At 50.3% G+C, this 21,147-nt stretch overlaps 1 protein-coding gene across 1 annotated transcript in view; it reads right to left on the bottom strand.

Annotated features, from left to right (window-relative positions):
* Positions 1–20,825, bottom strand: part of LOC139266950 (netrin-G1-like) — a 36,694-nt gene extending 15,869 nt beyond the window's left edge. The window contains exons 1-4 of the mRNA XM_070884589.1: positions 20,510–20,825; positions 4,717–5,360; positions 1,993–2,169; positions 929–948 (exon numbers count right to left, since the gene is read on the bottom strand). Of these exons, the coding sequence (XP_070740690.1) occupies positions 929–948; positions 1,993–2,169; positions 4,717–5,360; positions 20,510–20,752 (1,084 nt within the window). The 5' untranslated portion in view covers positions 20,753–20,825. The remainder of the gene's footprint in view (positions 1–928; positions 949–1,992; positions 2,170–4,716; positions 5,361–20,509) is intronic.
* Positions 20,826–21,147: the final 322 nt, after the last annotated feature.

Below are 21,147 nucleotides of genomic sequence, written 5' to 3'. Positions count from 1 at the left end.
CAGGAACAAAGAGGAACAGATTGAGGCCGAGACACTCACCCAGTTTCCATTCCTGCATCTGGGATAACGGGATTACAACAGGTCCCCATTGATCTCGGCCTCAACCACCATATGGATTTCTACAAATCTTCCCTCCACTTCTCACTGAACATTCTCACTGAGACACAGTGAGAAGCATTTTCGTCTCAGCTAAGATGTCCGTCGTACAGATTACATCTTCCCTGCTTTATATCTGCTGCACTGCTCGAGGAGATTATACTTTACTGCATAGATACACGGGCAAGCAGACTCCTGATCCCAGCCCTGCTCATACCTAATCTGCCTCACACTTTCATCTGTTCACACTCAGCCCCTGCTCACACTCAATCCCTGCTCACACCTACACCTGTTCCTCGCTCACTGAGCGACAAGGGAGGTTTGAGGGAATCGGATCATTCCCGATACAGAAATGAGCTCTGGGTCAGCAAGTCACAGGTCAGAGAGCATAGGTCCTACTTACGGCCACTCGCCACGGAGGGGTGAGGGAGGCCTGGAGAGGGAAACGGAAACAGAGTTAGAGAGACATCTGATTAACAATCTTTATCGATAAACACATTACCACAACCCATCACACGGAGTGTTCATCAGATCGACGTCACTCAAACTCACAAACAAGGAACTGATGGGGGATTGGCGTGCTGCATCCTCTGAGCGCTCACACCAGCCCTGTGTGAGACCAGGTAGAGTTGCTAAAGTGCTCCCGTAAGGTGAGTGTGAGAGTAGTACGTGGGGACGCTCCCACTACGTGCGATTAGTGTGTAAGTACGCAGGGTTAATACGTAAGGGCATCAGTGGTCACACACACCCCTCCCCCACTGCCCAGTCAGCTCACTATCTGGATATTGATCTCGGGACATTCCACACACAGCAGGCCACAAATGTCCCTCACAACCTTCACTTCCTGATCTGCTTCAGATATTGATTACACAGAGGCTTATTCTCCTCTCACCTTCCCCAGCTGTTCCCCAGATGTTCATCCAGCTGTGAACATTCCATTCTCACATCAGTCTGCACCTCACTGCTGGCTCTGAATCTGTGGGTGTCCGGAGTGAGGTTTCAGCAAATTCAACCCCTGCTATTACAACCTCACCCTCTACATAATGCCAGCGATCCCCCTCGCTCACTGACCCAGACATTATATTGATAGAGGGCTTCAAAATGAGGAAGGGTTTTGATGGAGTGAATAAGGAGAAACTGTTTGCAGGGGCAGGAGGGTGGGTAACCCAAGGACACAGATTGAAGGTGATTGGCCAAAGACCCAGAGGGAGATGAGGATTATTTTTACGCAGCGAGTTGTTGTGATCTGGAATGCGCTGCCTGAAAGGGCGGTGGGAGCAGATTCAATCGTAACTTTCAAAAGGGAGTTGGATAAATACTTGAAAAGGCAACATTTGCAGGTCCATGGAGAAAGAGCGGGGAGTGGGACTAATTGGACAATCTTTCTTTCATTATTTTTTTTCTTCGCTGTATCTCTAATTCTTTCTCTCACTTTCCTTTCCTCTCTCTTTCCCTCTCTCTTACTTTCCGTCTCTCATTCTAACTTACTTTCTCTGCTTCTCTCTCTCCCTCTTTATCACTTTCTCTATGTCTCTGTTTCCCACTTTCTCTTTCTTTTTGTTTGTTCTCTCTTTCATTCTTTGCTTCTCTCTTTCTCCGTCTCTGTCTCTCTTTCTCTCCCCCCTTTTTCGCTCCCTCCCTCTGCCCTGCTCTCTCCCCTCTCCCTCTCTCTCCCCCCCCCCCCCCCCCACTCCCTCAGTGTGGAGCTGTGGGCACGGACCCTATCTCTGTCCCTGTCCAATCTCCCGCTGTGAGTCTCTGTTCCCACATGAACACAATGACAAAGATGGGTGGGTTGTATTTTGGAGTCGGTGCGTTGCCGGGAGTTGGGCTGAGAATGAAATGTGAAGGGAATCTGGTGCCGGCACTGGGCCGGGCCGGAGCAGCTCTGGTTACTCACAGACATTGGCCGACCCTTTGGGGATTGGGAGGTATGAGCCCGCTCTCCACGCTCGGCCTTGAAAGTCTTTCTTGCATCTCCCGCAGTCCGGCCCCGTCGTGTTGTGCTCACACTCGCAACTCAGCTTCCCCTTCTCCCAGATACAGTTGTTGGCGTGAAGATTGCACTTACACCTGCCAAAAAACAACAGCAAGCTGGTTTCAAATAAGCTGAGCAGCCGGGTTAGACTGGGGACTGGCCGATCCGCGAGTCCGCTCTCCCTTTCCCAGCTTCGCTCTGGAAACAGCAACATTTTTCTCCCACTTACTGCCTTTCAACCCAGGCGGCGGGTCAGTTTCTGGGTGTGTTTCCGCTGATTGACGATCAGATTCTGGGCAGCAACAAGAACACGTTAGGAGAGAGTTTCTGATCAGCTCCGGCCTTCCAGGCCCCTCAAAGGAAGAGCTTGCATTTATAGAGTGCCTCTCACAAGTTATTTATTTACAACAACAACAATAAAACCTGGAACAACAACTTGAATTTATACAGCGCATTTAACTTGTAAAACGTCCCAAGGTGCTTCACAGGAGCGTAAATCAGATAAACTGACACCAGCCACTTAAGGAGATATTTGGACAGGTGACCAAAAACTTAGTCTGAGAGGTCAGTTTTCAGGAGCGTCTTAAGGGAGAATAGAGAGGTTGAGAAGTGGATATGTTTAGGGAGGGGATTCCAGAGCTTAGGGCCCAGGCAGCTGAAGGCACGGCCACCAATGGTGGGGCGAAGGGAGTGGGGGATGGACAAGAGGCCTGTGGTGGAGGAGAGCAGCGATCTCGGAGTGCTGTTCCTGGTGTTGGAGGACAGCAGAAATCTCGGAGGGCTGTAGGGTGGGCGGAGGTTACAGAGATAGGGAGGGGGAGAGGCCATGGAGGGATTTTTAGACAAGGATGAGATTTTGTTGTTGTTGTTGTTCAGGAAATGCGATTTGGAAAGGCACAAAGTGCTGTGACGGTCTCTGTACCGTGAAGCGTGAGAACGCTGGTCTCGGTGACTCTGTGCTAACAGCATCGAGCCGCTGCTTAACTCACTGAGCGGGTGAAGCTTCACAATCCGCAGATTGTATGTTGCACATTCAGCAAATTGTCAGTTCTGGGCACTGTATGCTGAACTAAGCAGATACCCAGACAGTTCCTTGGAGTCACATTAACGGCAGCGTAAACATTTTACTGCTCCTGTTCTCTAATTAGTGTCTGAAGATTGTCCTCGGCTAAAAGCTGGAGCGAGCCTCCCAGAAGCTGAGTGTGGAATAATGAGGGAATGGCTCCGAGCCCTGGAGATTGTGTGATGGGAGAATGGGAACTCACTGACCCAGACTGAATATAGATCCAACACGAAGGAAGCCTTCAGTCACAATCAGTCATCGAATCAGGAAGGGCTTGGATCGAGTAAATAGGGAGCAACTGTTTCCAGTGGCAGTAGGGTCGGGGACCAGAGGTCACAGGTTGAAGGTAATTGGTAGAAGACCCAGAGGGGAGATAAGGAGAGTTTGATCTGGAATGCGCTGCCTGAAAGGGCGGTGGGAGCAGATTCAATCGGAACTTTCAGAAGGGAATTGGATAAATACTTCAAGGGAAATATTTGCAGGGCTATGGGAAAAGAGCTGGGAGTGGGACTAATTGGATATCTCTTTCAAAGTGCCGGCACAGGCCCGATGGTCTGAATGGCCTCCCCCTGTGTTGTGTGATCTTCTCACTCTCTGGATCACGTCAAACATCCCCAGTTACCCAGCGCTCACATAGGAAAAGAAGGAGGCCATTCGGCCCCTCGAGCCTGCTCCGCCATTCAATGGGAACATGGCTGATCTGTGATCGAACTCCATTCACCTGCCTTTGCCCCATATCCCTCAATACCATTGGCTAATAAAATCTATTAATCTCAGATTTAAAATTAACAATTGATCTAACATCAACTGCCGTTTGTGGAAGAGAATTCCAAACTTCTACCAACCTTTGTGTGTAGAAGTGTTTCCTAATTTGACCCCTGAAAGGTCTGGCTCTAATTTATAGATTATGCCCCTACTCCAAGAATCCCCAACCAGGGAAATAGTTTCTCTCTATCTAACCTTTCAGTTCCCCTTAATATCTTGAAAACTTATCAAAACACCTTCTAAATTCTCGGGAACACAATCCTAGTTTATGTAATCTCTCCTCGTAATTAGATGTTGGCCCTGATAGACTGACCTTCAGATGTTCATTGAGATTGTGTGCCAGATGTTAACTCCGATATCGTGCCCTCCAGATAATAACTGATTGAGTGCCATGCCAGATGTTATCCCTGAAAGAGTATCCCAAATGTTAACTCTGATAGGGAACACCAGATATTTACCCTGATGGAGTATCACCAAGATGATAGACTGAGAATATCCCCCAGATGTTGGCCCTGATCGAGTTCCCCAGTTGTTGCCTTGATAGAGTGCCCCAGATGTTGGCCTTGATAGAGTGTCCCCCAGATGTTGTCCCGTTGACAGCCCCCAGATGTTGGCCCCATGCTTTACCCCCAGATGTTGGCCCTGTGAGTGTCCCCCAATGTTGACCCTGTGAGTGCCCATCCAGATGTTGGCCCCGTGTGTTACCCCCAGATGTTGGCCATGTGAGTGCCCCAGATGTTGGCCTGACACGGCGCCCCCTGGGTGTGAAGTGTGGGGTCTGCGACTCTGGCCAGAAGGAGCGAGGAGCTCTCACCGGCCGCGAATGTCCAGGTTGGAGATGGCGTAGAAGTATTTGGAGAGGTTGTGCTGGTCAACACTGGTGGCCCCAGTGGCCGGCCGGAGCAGCCTGACCCGCAGGTCGGTCAGGGTGAAGAAGTCCCTCAGGTCCTTGGTGGTGTCCAGCTGGCCGTACAGCGACGCCATGTCGCGGAGACCGGGCCCCCCGAACAGGGCAAAACGCTCCTGGATCTCGAAGCGGACCATCTTGTCCACCTTCCACACGTAGCCCCTGGAGTACTCCTCCGTGCAGATGATATCCAGCACCGAGGCCGGGCTCAGATCCCGGGCGCTTCTCGGCTCCATCCCGAAGGAGGTGAGGCAGTCGGCCGTGTAGAACTGGTAGGGTTGCCACGTCCGGCCGTGGTCCAGAGACTTCTCCAGGACCATCTGCTCCGGCCGGCCCGACTCAAAGGTGATGACTATGTCCTCGGTCAGCTCGATGGTCTTGCCCCAGGACAGAGTGATATTGATCAGGAGGGGCTCGGGGAAACTCCTCCAGGAGACGCTTTGCCAAAAAGTGTTGGGAATCCGCCCCTCATCATCCAGCATCAGCTCGGGCGGGTGTGCGAGCTCGGGCGTGTGAGCATCACACTCGTTGTTGCACATGTACGGGTTCTCCTGGAAACAGAGACGGAACAACACAGGTTATGTGTTTGAGTGAGTGAGTGTGATAGAAACATAGAAACATAGAAAATAGGTGCAGGAGTAGACCATTCGGCCCTTCGAGCCTGCACCGCCATTCAATGAGTTCATGGCTGAACATGCAACTTCAGTACCCCATTCCTGCTTTCTCACCATACCGCTTGATCCCCCTAGTAGTAAGGACTTCATCTAACTCCTTTTTGAATATATTTAGTGAATTGGCCTCAACAACTTTCTGTGGCAGAGAATTCCACAGGTTCACCACTCTCTGGGTGAAGAGGTTTCTCCTCATCTCGGTCCTAAATGGCTTACCCCTTATCCTTAGACTGTGTCCCCTGGTTCTGGACTTCCTCAACATTGGGAACATTCTTCCTGCATCTAACCTGTCTAACCCTGTCAGAATTTTAAACATTTCTATGAGGTCCCCTCTCATTCTTCTGAACTCCAGTGAATACAAGCCCAGTTGATCCAGTCTTTCTTGATAGATCAGTCTCGCTATCCCGGGAATCAGTCTGGTGAACCTTCGCTGCACTCCCTCAATAGCAAGAATGTCCTTCCTCAGGTTAGGAGACCAAAACTGTACACAATACTCCAGGTGTGGCCTCACCAAGGCCCTGTACAACTGTAGCAACACCTCCCTGCCCCTGTACTCAAATCCCCTCGCTATGAAGGCCAACATGCCATTTGCTTTCTTAACGACCTGCTGTACCTGCATGCCAACCTTCAATGACTGATGTACCATGACACCCAGGTCTCGTTGCACCTCCCCTTTTCCTAATCTGTCACCATTCAGATAATAGTCTGTCTCTCTGTTTTTACCACCAAAGTGGATAACCTCACATTTATCCACATTATACTTCATCTGCCATGCATTTGCCCACTCACCTAACCTATCCAAGTCGCTCTGCAGCCTCATAGCATCCTCCTCGCAGCTCACACTGCCACCCAACTTAGTGTCATCCGCAAATTTGGAGATACTACATTTAATCCCCTCGTCTAAATCATTAATATACTGTGTATACAGCTGGGCCCCAGCAAAGAACCTTGCGGTACCCCACTAGTCACTGCCTGCCATTCTGAAAAGTCCCCATTTACTCCTACTTGTTGCTTCCTGTCTGACAACCAGTTCTCAATCCATGTCAGCACACTACCCCCAATCCCATGTGCTTTAACTTTGCACATTAATCTCTTGTGTGGGACCTTATCGAAAGCCTTCTGAAAGTCCAAATATACCACATCAAATGGTTCTCCCTTGTCCACTCTACTGGAAACATCCTCTAAAAATTCCAGAAGATTTGTCAAGCATGATTTCCCTTTCACAAATCCATGCTGACTTGGATCTATCATGTCACCTCTTTCCAAATGCACTGCTGTGACATCCTTAATAATTGATTCCATCATTTTACCCACTACCGATGTCAGGCTGACCGGTCTATAATTCCCTTTTTTCTCCCGCCCTCCTTTTTTAAAAAGTGGGGTTACATTGGCTACCCTCCACTCGATAGGAACTGATCCAGAGTCAATGGAATGTGACTGTCAATGCACCCGCTATTTCCAAGGCCACCTCCTTAGACATAGTCATAGACATAGAAAATAGGTGCAGGAGTAGGCCATTCGGCCCTTCTAGCCTGCACCGCCATTCAATGAGTTCATGGCTGAACATGCAACTTCAGTATCCCATTCCTGCTTTCTTGCCATACCCCTTGATCCCCATCAGGCCCTGGGGATTTATCGGCCTTCAATCCCATCAATTTCCCCAACACAATTTCCCGACTAATAAGGATTTCCCTCAGTTCCTCCTCCTTACTCGTCCCTCTGACCCCTTTTATATCCGGAAAGTTGTTTGTGTCCTCCTTAGTGAATACTGAACCAAAGTACTTGTTCAATTGGTCCGCCATTTCTTTGTTCCCCGTTATGACTTCCTCTGATTCTGACTGCAGGGGACATACGTTTGTCTTTACTAACCTTTTTCTCTTTACATATCGACAGAAATTTTTGCAATCTATCTTAATGTTCCCTGCAAGCTTCTTCTCGTACTCCATTTTCCCTGCCCTAATCAAACCCTTTGTCCTCCTCTGCTGAGTTCTAAATTTCTCCCAGTCCCCGGGTTCGCTGCTCTACACTGTCCCATCAAACACTCCCAGGGCACGTACAGCATGGGTTAGATGCAGAGTAAAGCTCCCTCTACACTGTACCATCAAACACGCCCAGGGCAGGTACAGCACGGGTTAAAGAAAACCCCAGGTGTGGACGGAACACTTTGTGCTTTTTAAATGAATTTGGGGAAGAAATAGCAGAGGCACATATTTAATAATTAGTTCGAAAAAGGTGTCCCGAGGACTGGAAGATAGCTAACATAATACTTATATTTAAGAAGGGAGATAGAACATGTCCAGAGAACTGTAAACCCGTCAACTTAATATCGGTGGTAGGAGAAATAATGGAATCCTTACTAAAGGAGAATATAGAAGAATATTTAGAGAGCAAAAGTATAATAATGAATAGTCAGCATGGAGTTCAAAAGGGAAAGTCTTGCTTGACCAACCTCATTGCATTCTCTGAAGAGGTAACAGAGAGAGCAGACAAGGGTAATGCAGTCGATGTAATTTATCCAGATTTCCAAAAGAGCTTCGATAAGGGACCACATAATAGACTAATGAATAAGGTCAGAGAATGCAGAGTCAGGGAGCCAGTAGCAGAATGGATAGCTCGCTGGCTTCAGCAGAGAGTAGGGGTAAAGGGCAGCTATTCAGAGTGTCAGAAGGTAGAAAGTGGGGTCTCCTCATCTCCCCTTAACCTTCTCTGCTCTGAGGAGAAAATCCCAGTTTCTCCAGAGTCTCCACATAACTGAAGTCCCTCATCTCTGGGACCATTCCAGTAAATCTCGTCTGCTCCCTCTCCAAGGCCTTGACATCCTTCCTAAAGTGTGGTGCCCAGAATTGGACACAATTCTCCCGCTGGGCTCTGCCTCCACCACCCTTTCAGGCAGTGCTTTCCAGATCCTAACCACTCGCTGCGCAAAAACAATTTTCCTCAAGTCGCCTTTGGTTCTTTTGTCAATCACCTTAAATATGTGTCCTCTGGTTCACGAGCCTTCCGTCAATGGGAACAGTTTCTCTCTATCTACTCTGTCTAAACCCCTCATGACCATGAACACCTGTATTAAATCTCCCCTTAACCTTCTCTGCTGTAAGGAGAACAATCCCAGCTTCTCCAGTCTCTCCCTGTAACTGAAGTCCCCCATCCCTGGGACCAGGAATGAGCCCCAGCCTGTTCAGCCTTTCCCCATAGTTAGATCCTCTCAGTCCCCCAATCATCCTTGGGAATCGTTTTGAGCAAAATAAAATGGACTGCAAGGAGACCAGGGAGCTGACATTTGGACAGATTTCTGACATGACGACATTTTGGACGTCTTCTTTGTTTAGATTTTCCAAAGTTCATGTTCAGTGAAAGAATCTCCGACCTCTGACCTCTAGAGATGGGAAAATGAGTCTCACTGCAGCTGTCTGTTTGGGTTGGAGAGAGAGAAACGACAAAAATTTTGTGGGCGGAATGATTGACGGGAACTTGTCTTTTTATCGTCTATTGTTAAAACAATCCCTTATTTGTGCTCAGGCCTTACCCCTGGGCTCTGTGTGTCGGACCCTCGCCCAGCCTGTGGGCCTAATGATGCTTTACCTCAGGCTGGTTTGTGAGGGAGCAGTCGGAGGTGGCAGGGCTCCCTCGGGGTCACTTCAGGTCATTGACCTTCCGCGATGAAGCAGCGATGGACACAGCGGCAGCTCCACATGTTGTGATCTGGAAGGCGCTGCCTGAAAGGGCGATGGCAGCAGATTCAATCGGGAATTGGAGAAATACTTGAAGGGGAAAGATTTACAGGGCTGTTGTGAAAGAGCAGGGAGTGGGGTGAATTGGGTAACACTTTCAAAGAGCCAGCACAGGCACGATGGGCCGAATGGACTCCTTCTTTGCTGTATCATTCTATGATGCTGTGATTCTAAGCCGGGACACTGTGTGACTCGAGGGGAACTTGGAGGTGATGGTGTTCCCAGGCACCTGCTGCCCTCGTCCTTCTAGGTGCTGGAGGTGGCAGGTTTGGGAGGTGCTGCTGAAGAAGCCTTGGCGAGTTGCTGCAGTGCATCCTGTGGATCGGACACACTGGGACTCTGCCTGACATCGGCAACATAGAATCAGCCCGACATCTTTTTCCAAATAATCAGAAAGTGGCTGTTGCAGCAATCAATAAAACTAATGCGTGTGATAAAGATGGAGAGCGCGGCAATATACAGAGATCATAGAGATTAATGAATCTACAATTGTCACAGCATCGACTAAAGGCAGTGACTAAAGCCGCATATTGGATTGGTTATTTTTAATACTCGATGTAGAAGGAATGGGGTAACATTAGTACCACAATCCTAAAGCTGTGTAAAGTATAAATGAATAATGGAACGGTGCAGATGTGACGTGCTCCTGAATTGCCGTGTCCTCGGGACATAATTAACAGCACCGTGCCCCAGCGCTACAACTGACCTCCGACTGCTCCGTCACTGTGTGTCCCAGGCCGTGGTCTTTGTTGGTGAAGGCACCATAAAGGTTCAGGCTCAGTTCACCAGCCATGCCCGGCCCATCCAAACCTCGCTCACCTTCTGGTTCCCTACTCAGCCTCACCCCTCCTCACACTACCCTTTCACAAGACTTCAGCCTCAACCATAATCTGAGGCCCTTCTCACCTCATCCCACCGTTCACACATGCACTGTGAGCAGCCACGCAGATTCAAATGCACGTTTACACACATCCACACAGCAGCAACTATTCAACTATGGAAGGCACATGTGGCACACGATGAGCTGCACACTCACTCACACCTTCTTGTGCTTCTTACTACAGGTGAAACTGGCTCACAACAGGAGAGAGCAGCAGTAGAGGGGAGCCTGACATACAAGCCCTCAGTGACGTGGAGGAGCGAGTGTCCATCCCCATGGGCACACCAGTTGGTGCGGTAGTGGCCGGAGAAGCAGCACACACTGTGGACCATGACGGTATGTGAATGCCCTTTGGCATTTCTGTGAGATCCTTGACCCTTGACAGTAAACGCTGTCCACTTCAACTGACGGGGAAGATGATGAGGAAGGTGAGGAAAGTGTGGTGCCTGTGCGGGACCCTCCATCAGTTGCATCGAGTGGGGACACCACCGTGGTGGAAGGACCAACATTCCTGGGCTTTGAAGAGCCTGAGGCTCCTGAATCCAGTGGCCTGCAGCGCCCAGAGCGAGGGGAAGCTCGGGGGCCATCTCCCCGGACAGTGAGTCGACCCATCTGTCCTGCTCAGAGACAGTCAGACGTGGACCTGGACTTGGAGGCTATGTCCAGAGAGTGCATGCAAATGCACCGCGAGCCAATGGGTGCATTGGAGAAGGTCCCGCAGAGCATGGATACACTTGCCCTGAGGTTGGGGGAGACCGCCTCAAGCATTGTCCCTGCCTCTCAGCAGTTCAATGAACCCATCCTTGCCCATTTACAGAGGGAGATGGACTCAACCAGCGACAGTGGAGTCGCAGAGGGGAGAGCGCGTGCCATGGTTGATGTGGCAGCAGCTATCGCATCACAGACCCAAGCCACGCAAGGTCTTTGTGATGTGATGCTGTCAATGATTGTGGCAACAACTCTCAGAACGCTGCGTTTGAGACTCAGGCTGCTCTGAGTCAGTCACAGAGTGATGCCATGCAAACACTAACTGCTGCCATCCTGTCTGTTCCCCAAAATCCAACGGGGAGGTAACGGTGCCGAAGCAGGCCAGTAATCCGCGCTCCCGCATATTGCTCCGGATGCTGAGGTTCCGCCCTGGGGGAGTGGCAATGGGCCGTGGGAAATGGAACTTGTTGTCTTTGCTCAAGATGACAGCATTCTGGCTCCCACCACTGCCACTCTGCCTTTCCACCTGCCGCGGTCTACACACCAGCCAACCTAGACTGCCGCCGCCGATGCTGAGGTGGTGCAGTCCGCAGCCGGGCCTTCCAGGCCCAGAGCTGGTCCAATGTATCCTACTCGGCCATCTGTAGTGTCTGTGTTACACACACGCAGCCTTGCTGCAGGCAGTGGGGCAACATTGAGGAGGAGCAGGAGGTGTGGGAGGGGGTTCAGGTAAGGGGTAGCAAATGCCAGAGCTAGTCTCAATAAAAACTTTAGCCACAATGGACAGAAGGCCTCATCCTGCAAATATGTTTGTCACAATCTGGTTGCAGTTTTTGAGGCCTGCTATTGTTGTAAGTGTATGTGCCTAATATGGCACATGGATACTGTTGAGGAATGACAAATGGCAGGGGCCTGTGTACAGCTATTGTTGAGGTTAATTGTGTGTTATGGTGTTTCAAGGGGCTGTTGTTAAATGTTTATTGGTTGCTGGTCAGGGGTTGTGTTGTGTTGTTGGAGAACCGATGTATGATGAGCCGCTGACATGTGGCCCTTGCATCGGCAGCAGTGCCAGGGTGTCTCCTCCGTGGCTGCTGCACCTCCTCCTTTGGCTGGCCAGTCGGGGCCTCGCCAGGCTCCTGTTCCTCTTTCTCCTCCTCCTGAGTTGGGGCTGCACTTCCCGCTGGTAAGGCCTGGGCCCTCATGATGGCCAAGTTGTGCAACATGCAGCACACCACAATGAATAGCGACACCTGTTGAGGGAAGTATTGAAGGCTGCCTCCAGAGCGGTCCAGGCTTCGGAAACGCTGCTTGAGCACCCCTATTGTCTGCTCGATGTTGTTGTGAGTGGCCGCGTCTTGGATCTTTGGATCCAGACCGCTCAAAATGGAGGAGAAGCATCCGAGAAGGCGACGAACACATCGAGTCTCTTTGCCGGGAGGATGCGGAAGCCAAGTACAAACAGCAGAAGGAACGTACGACAACCCAAGCACCCCACCCACCCGTCCCTCTAACCACCATCTACCCCACCTGTGACAGAGACTGTGGATCCCACATTGGTCTCATCAGTCACCTTAGAACTCATTTTAATGTGGAAGCAAGTCATCCTCGACTCCGGGGGACAGCCAAAGAAGAAGAGAAGAATTAAACATCACCATACAGCCCAGGGAGAGAGAGACACAACGGGCTCCTGCTGTGTGTGGCTGCATCAATGCGGGAAGGGAAGATATTTCAATATAAGGATCATGTATTACAGAAACTGCTCTTGCAACACTGGAGCATAAACGGAGCATCTTATGAATCATTGTTCCTTCTACAAATCCACACACCCCTTGACATTTATTTCAGGCTTTAAGTGTTGCTGTCTCGGATTTACACTGTGTGGTGTGACGAAGAGCCTGTCGTTATCACCAACTAAACCACTCGCGATCAGCACGGTTCAGTCCCCTGGTTAATTATGTTAATTAGTGTATTATTGAGTGCAGAAGTTAGTGGCTCCATAAAGTACAATCCCGCAGATTGCTGTCACTTCCCATCACCCAGTAATCAGGCCCTTTGTTGGAGTTAATGTTCGAGCAGAGTTGCTCAATTAGCAGTATTTAGTGGGCCAGTACTGAGCTGAAAGATTACATAGGATTACATATAGGATTACATAGAATATACGGCACAGAAACAGGCCATTCGGCCCAACCATTCCATGTCGGTGTTTATGCTCCACTCGAGCCTCCTCCCGTCTTTCCTCATCTAAATCTATCCACAACCCTCTATTCCCGTCTCCCTCATACGCTTGTCTAGCCACCCTCACCCCTCCCCGCCCCGTCTTAACTGCATCTACACTATTTGCTTTAACCACTCCCTGTGGTAGCACGTTCCACATTCTCACCACTCTTTGGGTACAGACGTTTCTTCTGAATTCCCGATTGGATTTCTTGGTTCTCTCTGTATCCACTCTATCAAAACCTTTCATAATTTCAAAGACCTCTATTAGATCACCCCTCAGCATTCTCTTTTCAAGAGAAAAGTGACCCAGCCTGTTCATCCTTTCCTGATATGTATACCCTCTCATTTCTGGTATCATCCATCTCCCCACGGCCCACAGTGGGTCAGAGAGAGGGTCCTCTCCCCACGGCCCACAGTGGGTCAGGGAGAGGGTCCTCTCCCCACAGCCCACAGTGGGTCAGGGAGAGGGTCCTCTCCCCACGGCCCACAGTGGGTCAGGAAGAGGCTCCATCTCCCCATGGCCCACAGTGGGTCAGGGAGAGGGTCCTCTCCCTACGGCCCACAGTGGGTCAGGGAGAGGGTCCTCTCCCCACGGCCCACAGTGGGTCAGGGAGAGGGTCCATCTCCCCACGGCCCACAGTGGGTCAGGGAGAGGGTCCTCTCCCCACGGCCCACAGCTCAGGGAGATTGCCGTGAAGCCCAACTGGTTCAGTAATGTCCTTTAGGGAAGGAAACCTGCCTCTGTATCCTGCCCGGGCCTATATGTGACTCCAGGCCCACACCAACGTGGTTGACTAGTAATGACCCTCTGAACTGGCCGAGCGAGACACTCAGTTTGTATCAAACCCGCTCCCAGCGGATCAAGAAGGCGGCCCACCCCCACCTTCTCAGGGCACCTGGGGATGGGCAATAAATGCCGGCCATGTCAGCGATGCTCACATCCCCAGAATTAATTTAATAAAGGAACGGCGGTTTTAAGTCAACATCTTGCCAGGGAGCTCGATGGGATTCTACACTTTGGAATTTAATTATAAAGAACAGTGAGCCGGCAGAAATGAATGTTTGTTCAAGTTAATGAAACCCAGAACTCTGCACCTGGTGTTTGTGTCTAAACATTTCAGCAATGAGAAGACCAGAGGGAGGTTTCAGAGAAAGAAACCAGACTGGGGAAAGATTGAGAATCTGCAGCAAATCTTCAACCAGCTGTGGTGTAATCCCACATTATTGACCGGCCTGTGTCGATCGGCCCTTATAGACCACAGCCATCGTTCATTAAACACCCAGCTTCCAATTTTAAACCGTCCGTCCCCAATGGGTGACCTCCTTCTAATGAAAGGTCCCCAATAAAGGGCCTTCTCCCCAAACTAATGTCCCCAGTGCCCGAGCCTCACGGAGACTCAGGGCTGTGAGCAGGTGTTCAGGGAACCCACCGACTGTCTGTCAAACCAGATTTAAACAAACACTTTAATCCCAGGCTCATTTCAGCTCCGTCAGTCAGCAGGTTCCTGGGGGTGGGAAATAAAACAGGAGCTCGCAGACATATACCGCCGTCCGCCCCGCTCCCCACGCACTTCCACCCCGCCGCAAACTGACTGCACCGCCCGCAACAAAAACAATCTACAAAGAGCTGAATTTCGCTCAACTCTCCACTCCATGGATTGGGGCGGGGAAAATCGTCTCGCTCAGTGAGTGCGCCCCCTTTCGGTCGGAGGGCAAATTCGGCAACAGGGTGTTTCTGGTGAATGAGCCCGTGTAATGTGGGAGGGGAGGAGGGAGCAAGAGTGAGAAAGAGAGAGGAGAGAAAGAGAGAGCAAAGACTGAATTCTAAAGCGCCATTGACTATCTCAGGATGAGAGTAGTGCAGCGCTCCCTCAGTACTGCCCCTCCGACAGTGCAGCGCTCCCTCAGTACTGTCCCTCCGACAGTGCAGTGCTCCCTCAGTATTGCCCCTCCAACAGTGCAGCGCTCCCTTAGTACTGCCACTCCGACAATTTAGTGCTCCCTCAGTACTGACCCTCTGACAGTGCAGCACTTCCTCAGTAGTGACCCTCCGACAAGGTAGTGCTCCCTCAGTACTGACCCTCTGACAGTGCAGCACTCCCTCAGTAGTGACCCTCCGACAATGTAGTGCTCCCTCAGTACTGACCCTCTGACAGTGCAGCGCTCCCTCAGTACTGCCCCTCCAACAATGTAGTGCTCCCTCAGTACTGACCCTCTGACAGTGTAGCACTCCCTCACTACTGCCCCTCCGACAGTGCAGCGCTCCCTCAGTACTGACCCTCCGACAGGGAAGCGCTCCCTCAGTACTGACCCTCCGACAGTGGAGCATTCCCTCAGTACTGCCCCTCTGACAGGAAAGCGCTCCCTCAGTACTGACCCTCTGACAGTGTAGCACTCCCTCACTACTGCCCCTCCGACAGTGCAGCGCTCCCTCAGTACTGACCCTCCGACAGGGAAGCGCTCCCTCAGTACTGACCCTCCGACAGTGGAGCATTCCCTCAGTACTGCCCCTCTGACAGGGAAGCGCTCCCTCAGTACTGACCCTCCGACAGTGGAGCACTCCCTCAGTACTGCCCCTCTGACAGGGAAGCGCTCCCTCAGTACTGCCCCTCCAACAGTGCAGCACTCCCCCAGTACTGCACTGGGAGTCTTGGCCTGGGTTTTGTGCTCAAGTGTCTGGAGTGGGACTTGAACCCTCGACCTTGCCTGTCTGCCTCTATCTGTGTTTATAATGAAATTTGCACGTGGTCAATACAGAGAATGGGTAACAGAGAATAACAGGAGATGGAACCGAGACTCCTCATCATTCAAACTGCTCGATAGAAAAATCCATCCACTGGTGACAGGTTCAGGGGTCAGTTAGTCAGTGCCACAACAACAGTAAATCATTCTTCAAGCATTCTCCTGTCTGAGCTGCTAAAGTGAGTGGAACATTGTCAGAGAGCAGCGCAGTGAGGGAGCTCTGATCCAGGAATCAAGAGACTGGGAAAGTTTAATGTGCAGCCGGTTTACTGGGGACAGTGGGCAGTGAGTGAGATATTGGGCAGGGGGCGGATTCATGGGGATAAAGTCTATGGCCTCAGGTTTAATCCACTTCCTGTCGGCCTCTCCCAAACCCTCGATTTCCCGTCTGAGTAATAAAGGTTTAGTCCCAGACCCAATAGAATGGACTGCGATATTACAAAGAGAATGTTTGGTTCGTTCAGACTGAAATCCCATCTGCTGCTCGCATCTGCTGAAAATAAACTCCCTTAAAACAGGGGAAATATCACAGAATCTCACAGCACAGAAGGCAATTCGGCCCATCGTGCCTGTACCCATTCTTTGAGGAGCTGTTTGAACCTGCTTCAACTAAACTCCCTTAAAACAGGGAAAAATATACTTAATAAATTTGGGAAAAAGGATAAATTTGCAAGGCTATGGGGAAAGAGCAGGGAGTGGGACTAATTGGATCACTCTCTCAAAGAGCCGGCACAGGCACGATGGGCTGAATGGCCTCCTGCTGTGCTGTGAGAGTGTGTGAACAGCTGGCAGGGGAACGGATACAGATGTTAACAATCCCGAGAGGATCAGACACAATCCCCAGGCACCAGTTTACAATCAGTTCAAACTCAGCTTACAGAAATTACCCAGAAACTCCACGTTAACATTCACCAGCTGTCACCACTCGCTGGGATTTCCAGAATTGGTGATCGGATTCAGAAATAATTAGCTGTCAGAATTTTACCCGAGCAAGGCACAGACTGTGTTTCTACAGAAGTGGAGACGATTCTCCCTTTAATTTGACTGTTCGAGCTAACCTCATAACACAGTCCCTCACCCCCTCACCCCTGGTCACACTGTGTCACTGTGCCCCGTGTCATAGAAACATAGAAACATAGAAAATAGGTGCAGGAGTAGGCCATTCGGCCCTTCTAGCCTGCACCGCCATTCAATGAGTTCATGGCTGAACATGCAACTTCAGTACCCCATTCCTGCTTTCTCGCCATACCCCTTGATCCCCCTAGTAGTAAGGACTTCATCTAACTCCTTTTTGAATATATTTAGTGAATTGGCCTCAACAACTTTCTGTAGTCGAGAATTCCACAGGTTCACCACTCTCTGGGTGAAGAAGTGCCCCATCTCTCTCTCCCCTCACCCCCTCACCCCCTCACCCCCGGTCACACTGTGTCACTGTGTCCCATCTCTCCCCTACAATGAGGAGCCCACTCTGCCCGTAGTATTCCAGATGTGCCTCTCCCTCAGTTTGTGCTCAGACACTGTGAGTTTTGCTTTGCAGCACGAGAAACACTCAAATCAATGAACAAATCGGCACTGAAGTGGAATTGGAGGCGAATACTTTGAGCTGGTGCCAGAGATGAATCAAATTGGGGATTACAGACCAGCGGGAGATTCTATTTCTAACATGGAGATCGATGAGCATTAACTGATGCCTTTTGGTCGAGAAGAACTAAAACAAACAATCGTATCCACTCGATCACCAAGGCCACCTATTTCCACCTCGGTAACATCGCCCGTCTCCGCCCCTGCCTCAGCACATCTACTGCTGAAACCCTCATCCATACTTTGTTCCCTCCAGACTCGACCATTCCAATGTTCTCCTGGCCGGACTCCCATCTTCCACTCTCCGTAAATTTCAGCTCATCCAAACCTGTGCTGCCCGTGTCCTAACACACACAAGTCCTGTTCCCCCATCGCCCCTGTGCTCACTCACCGACGTTGTTTCCCAGTCCGGCAACACCGAAGTGGCAAATAACATTTGTGGTCCACAAGTGGAAGGCAATGATTATCTCCAACAAGCCCGAGTCCAACTACCTCTCCATGACATTCAACGGCGTTACCATTGTCGGATCCCCCACTATCAGCATCCTGGGGATCGCCATTGACCAGAAACTTAACTGGACCAGCCACATAAATACTGTGGTACAAGAGCAGGTCAGAGGCAAGTATTCTCAGCGAGTGTCTCACCTCCTGACTCCCCAAAGCCTTTCCACCACCTACAAGGCACAAGTCAGGCGGGTGATGGAATACTCTCCAATTGCCTGGATGAGTGCAGCTCCAACAATACGCAAGAAGCTTCACACCATCCCGGACAAAGCAGCCCATCCACCACCTTAAACATTCACTCCCTCCACCACCGGCGTACCGTGGCTGCAGTGTTTACCATCTACAAGGTGCACTGCAGCAACTCACCAAGGCTTCTTCGATAGCACCTCACAAACCCATGGTCTCCATGGGAACACCACCACCTCCATGTTCCCCTCCAAGTTACACCGCATCCTGATTGGGAAATATATTCAATGTTCCTTCATTGTCACTGGGTCAAAATCCTGAACTCCCTCCCTAACAGCACTGTGGGAGAATCTTCAACACACAGACTACAGCGGTTCAAGAAGACAGCTCATCACCACCTTCACAAGGGCAATTAGGGATGGGCAATAAATGCTGGTCTTGCCAGCGATGCCCACATCTCAGGAACAAATAAAAAACTGAAGGATGTGCCTGGGACTGAGTCTCCCAGCAGGACCGGCAGTATCTCCCTCTGCCCAGTCTCAAAGCCCATGGAGGGATTGGAATTGCAGTTCTGTGGATTACTGGTCCAGTCACAGAAGCCCTGCACCACCATGCCCAATTCGATCACAACAGTTTATGACCAGGAATTCGTGTCTTTGCACCAAGGTTACAGCCACAGTCTGAATACATTCTCACCCTGGAGTCTTTCTGTCTCAACTCACCCACTCACAGTCAACACACAATCAGGGAACACAAGTTCAGAAGTCGGGACACATCTGGAAAGAAGGAGCGAGTACACCTGTCAAAAATTGTTACATATTAAAAAAAGGCCAATAAATTCAGCCGCGTTTTTATCGGTGAAAGAAAAAATGATTGCGATTTCAAAAAGTCCTCAATTGTCTGTGAAGCGCTTTGGGACGTCCTGAGGTGTAAAACTGAGACAGTAACATCTAGTGTGGTCTCACTGGGTCCGGGCCCTGTTTCACACACAGCTCCCACAGTGCGATATGGGACAGCTGGAAGTTTACCTCAAAGACTCGTATTATTTTTATAACAGATTACTAATTGAGCTGGAGAATAATTCCCTCTTATGAACTGCATGTTCTGCAATAAATTATACATTTTCAATTATTGCTGAAACATATGGCTGATTATTAAACCAGGTGTTTCCCCTCGAACAATGATGTAGGAACCAATTATCCTGAGGAGATGATTCACTCAACAAGAGCATCATTAATATTTAGAAAGAGGCTTGAATTTACATCTCAAGGACATATTCCACACTGGGGATATTGGGCAGGGCTCAGACACAATGGGACATATTCCCCACTGGGGATATTGGGCAGGGCTCAGACACAATGGGACATATTCCTCACTGGAGATATTGGGCAGGGCTCAGACACAATGGGACATATTCCCCACTGGGGATATTGGGCAGGGGTCAGACACAGTGGGACATATTCCCCACTGGAGATATTGGGCAAGGCTCAGACACAATGGGAAATATTCCCCACTGGAGATATTGGGCAGGGCTCAGACACAGGGGTCAGGAGCTCCAGGGGTTGTTTATAAACATTCGACCTCCCTCCTCACATCTATTTCCGTGTCTAATTTTACAAACACTGCCACCCCTTCTGGTGCAACACTGGGAAGCAGCGAGTTTTATGGTTTACGTGTCCTGACCTTTCCTGTTCAGCCCAGCAGTTTGACTTCTCCTCACAGTTCCAGTAAATGCAACTTATCAGACTGTTATTCCATCCCCATATCTCCTCCTTCACCAAGCCCGCCTACTTTCACCTCCGTGATATCGTCTGTCTCTGCCACTGGCTCAGAGCTGTCCAGTTAGTCCCACTCTCCTGCTCCTTCCCCATAGCCCTGTACATTTCTCCTTTCCCAGTATTTATCCAATTCCCTTTTGAATGTTATTATTGAATCTGCTTCCACCTTCCTTTCAGGCAGCACATTCCAGATCATAAAAACTCGCTGCATTAAAACATTCTCCTCATCTCCCCCCTTGGCTTTTTTGCCAATTATCTGAAATCTGTGTCCTCTGGTTACCGGCTCTCCTGCCACTGGAAACATTGTCTCCTTATTTACTCTTTCAAAACCCTTCATGATTTTAAACACCTCATCAAATCTCCCCTTAACCTTCTCTACTCTGAGGAGAACAATCCCAGCTTCTCCAGTCTCTTCACATAACTGAAGTCCTTCATCCCTGGAAACATTCCATTAAAATTCCTCTGCACCCTCTCCAAGGCCTTGTCATCCTTCCTAAAGTGTGGTGCCCAGAATTGGATACAATACTCCAGCTGGGGCCTAACCAATGATGCATAAAGGTTCACCATGACTCCCTTGCTTTTGCACTCGATGAAGCAAATGTAGGAATTTGGATGGAATTCACTTTGATAAAGGCCGTTCAGTGAGCGTCCATTCACAGCGCGACACATAACAGATGCTGTCTCAGAAAGGCTTCTACTCACCAGCGTGCAGTACATCTCGGGGGTCTCTCCACACGTACTGTCGGAGGGATCCAAGCTGACCTTCAGTGACCTGGTGAGCAGGGCGGCCTCGGGCTGGCAGGCCATGTAATCCCAACTCATGGCCTGGTCCCAGTGAAGCTGGGCCTTACACAGGTCGTAGTGACCCCAGGACGGGAAGTGCTGCGCAGTGAGAGACAGGGCCGCCCAAAGGGCCTGAAGGGGCAACAAACCGGACAGACGCATCGCTCCGACTGGACCGCGCTCAGAGAGGGGCCATCTCGGTACGTCTGGTGGTGATTCAGTGAGTCCCTGCTCCGACTGGACCCGCTCAGAGAGGGGTAATCTCAGTCCATCTGAGGGTGATTCAAGGGGTCCCTGCTCCGACTGAATCCGCTCAGAGAGGCGCTATCTCGGTCCGTCTGGGGGAGATTCAGGGGGTCCCTGCTCTGACTGGACCCGCTCAGAGAGGGGCGATCTCAGTCCGTATGGGGGTAATTCGGGGGGCCCTGCTCCGACTGGACCCGCTCAAAGAGGGGCGATCACTATGCTTGCAGATGTTCCAGGTGTTGGAATTCCAGCTATTTTCCCAGCATTGGTACAGATGTTCTGGATGTTGGAATTCTAGCTGTTTTCCCAGT

The sequence above is a fragment of the Pristiophorus japonicus genome, chromosome 7 (genome assembly GCF_044704955.1).
Source record: "Pristiophorus japonicus isolate sPriJap1 chromosome 7, sPriJap1.hap1, whole genome shotgun sequence".
Taxonomy (NCBI): Eukaryota; Metazoa; Chordata; class Chondrichthyes; family Pristiophoridae; genus Pristiophorus; species Pristiophorus japonicus.
The sequence above is the reverse complement of the archived record's forward strand: the minus strand, read 5'-3'. Positions and strand labels throughout refer to the sequence as shown.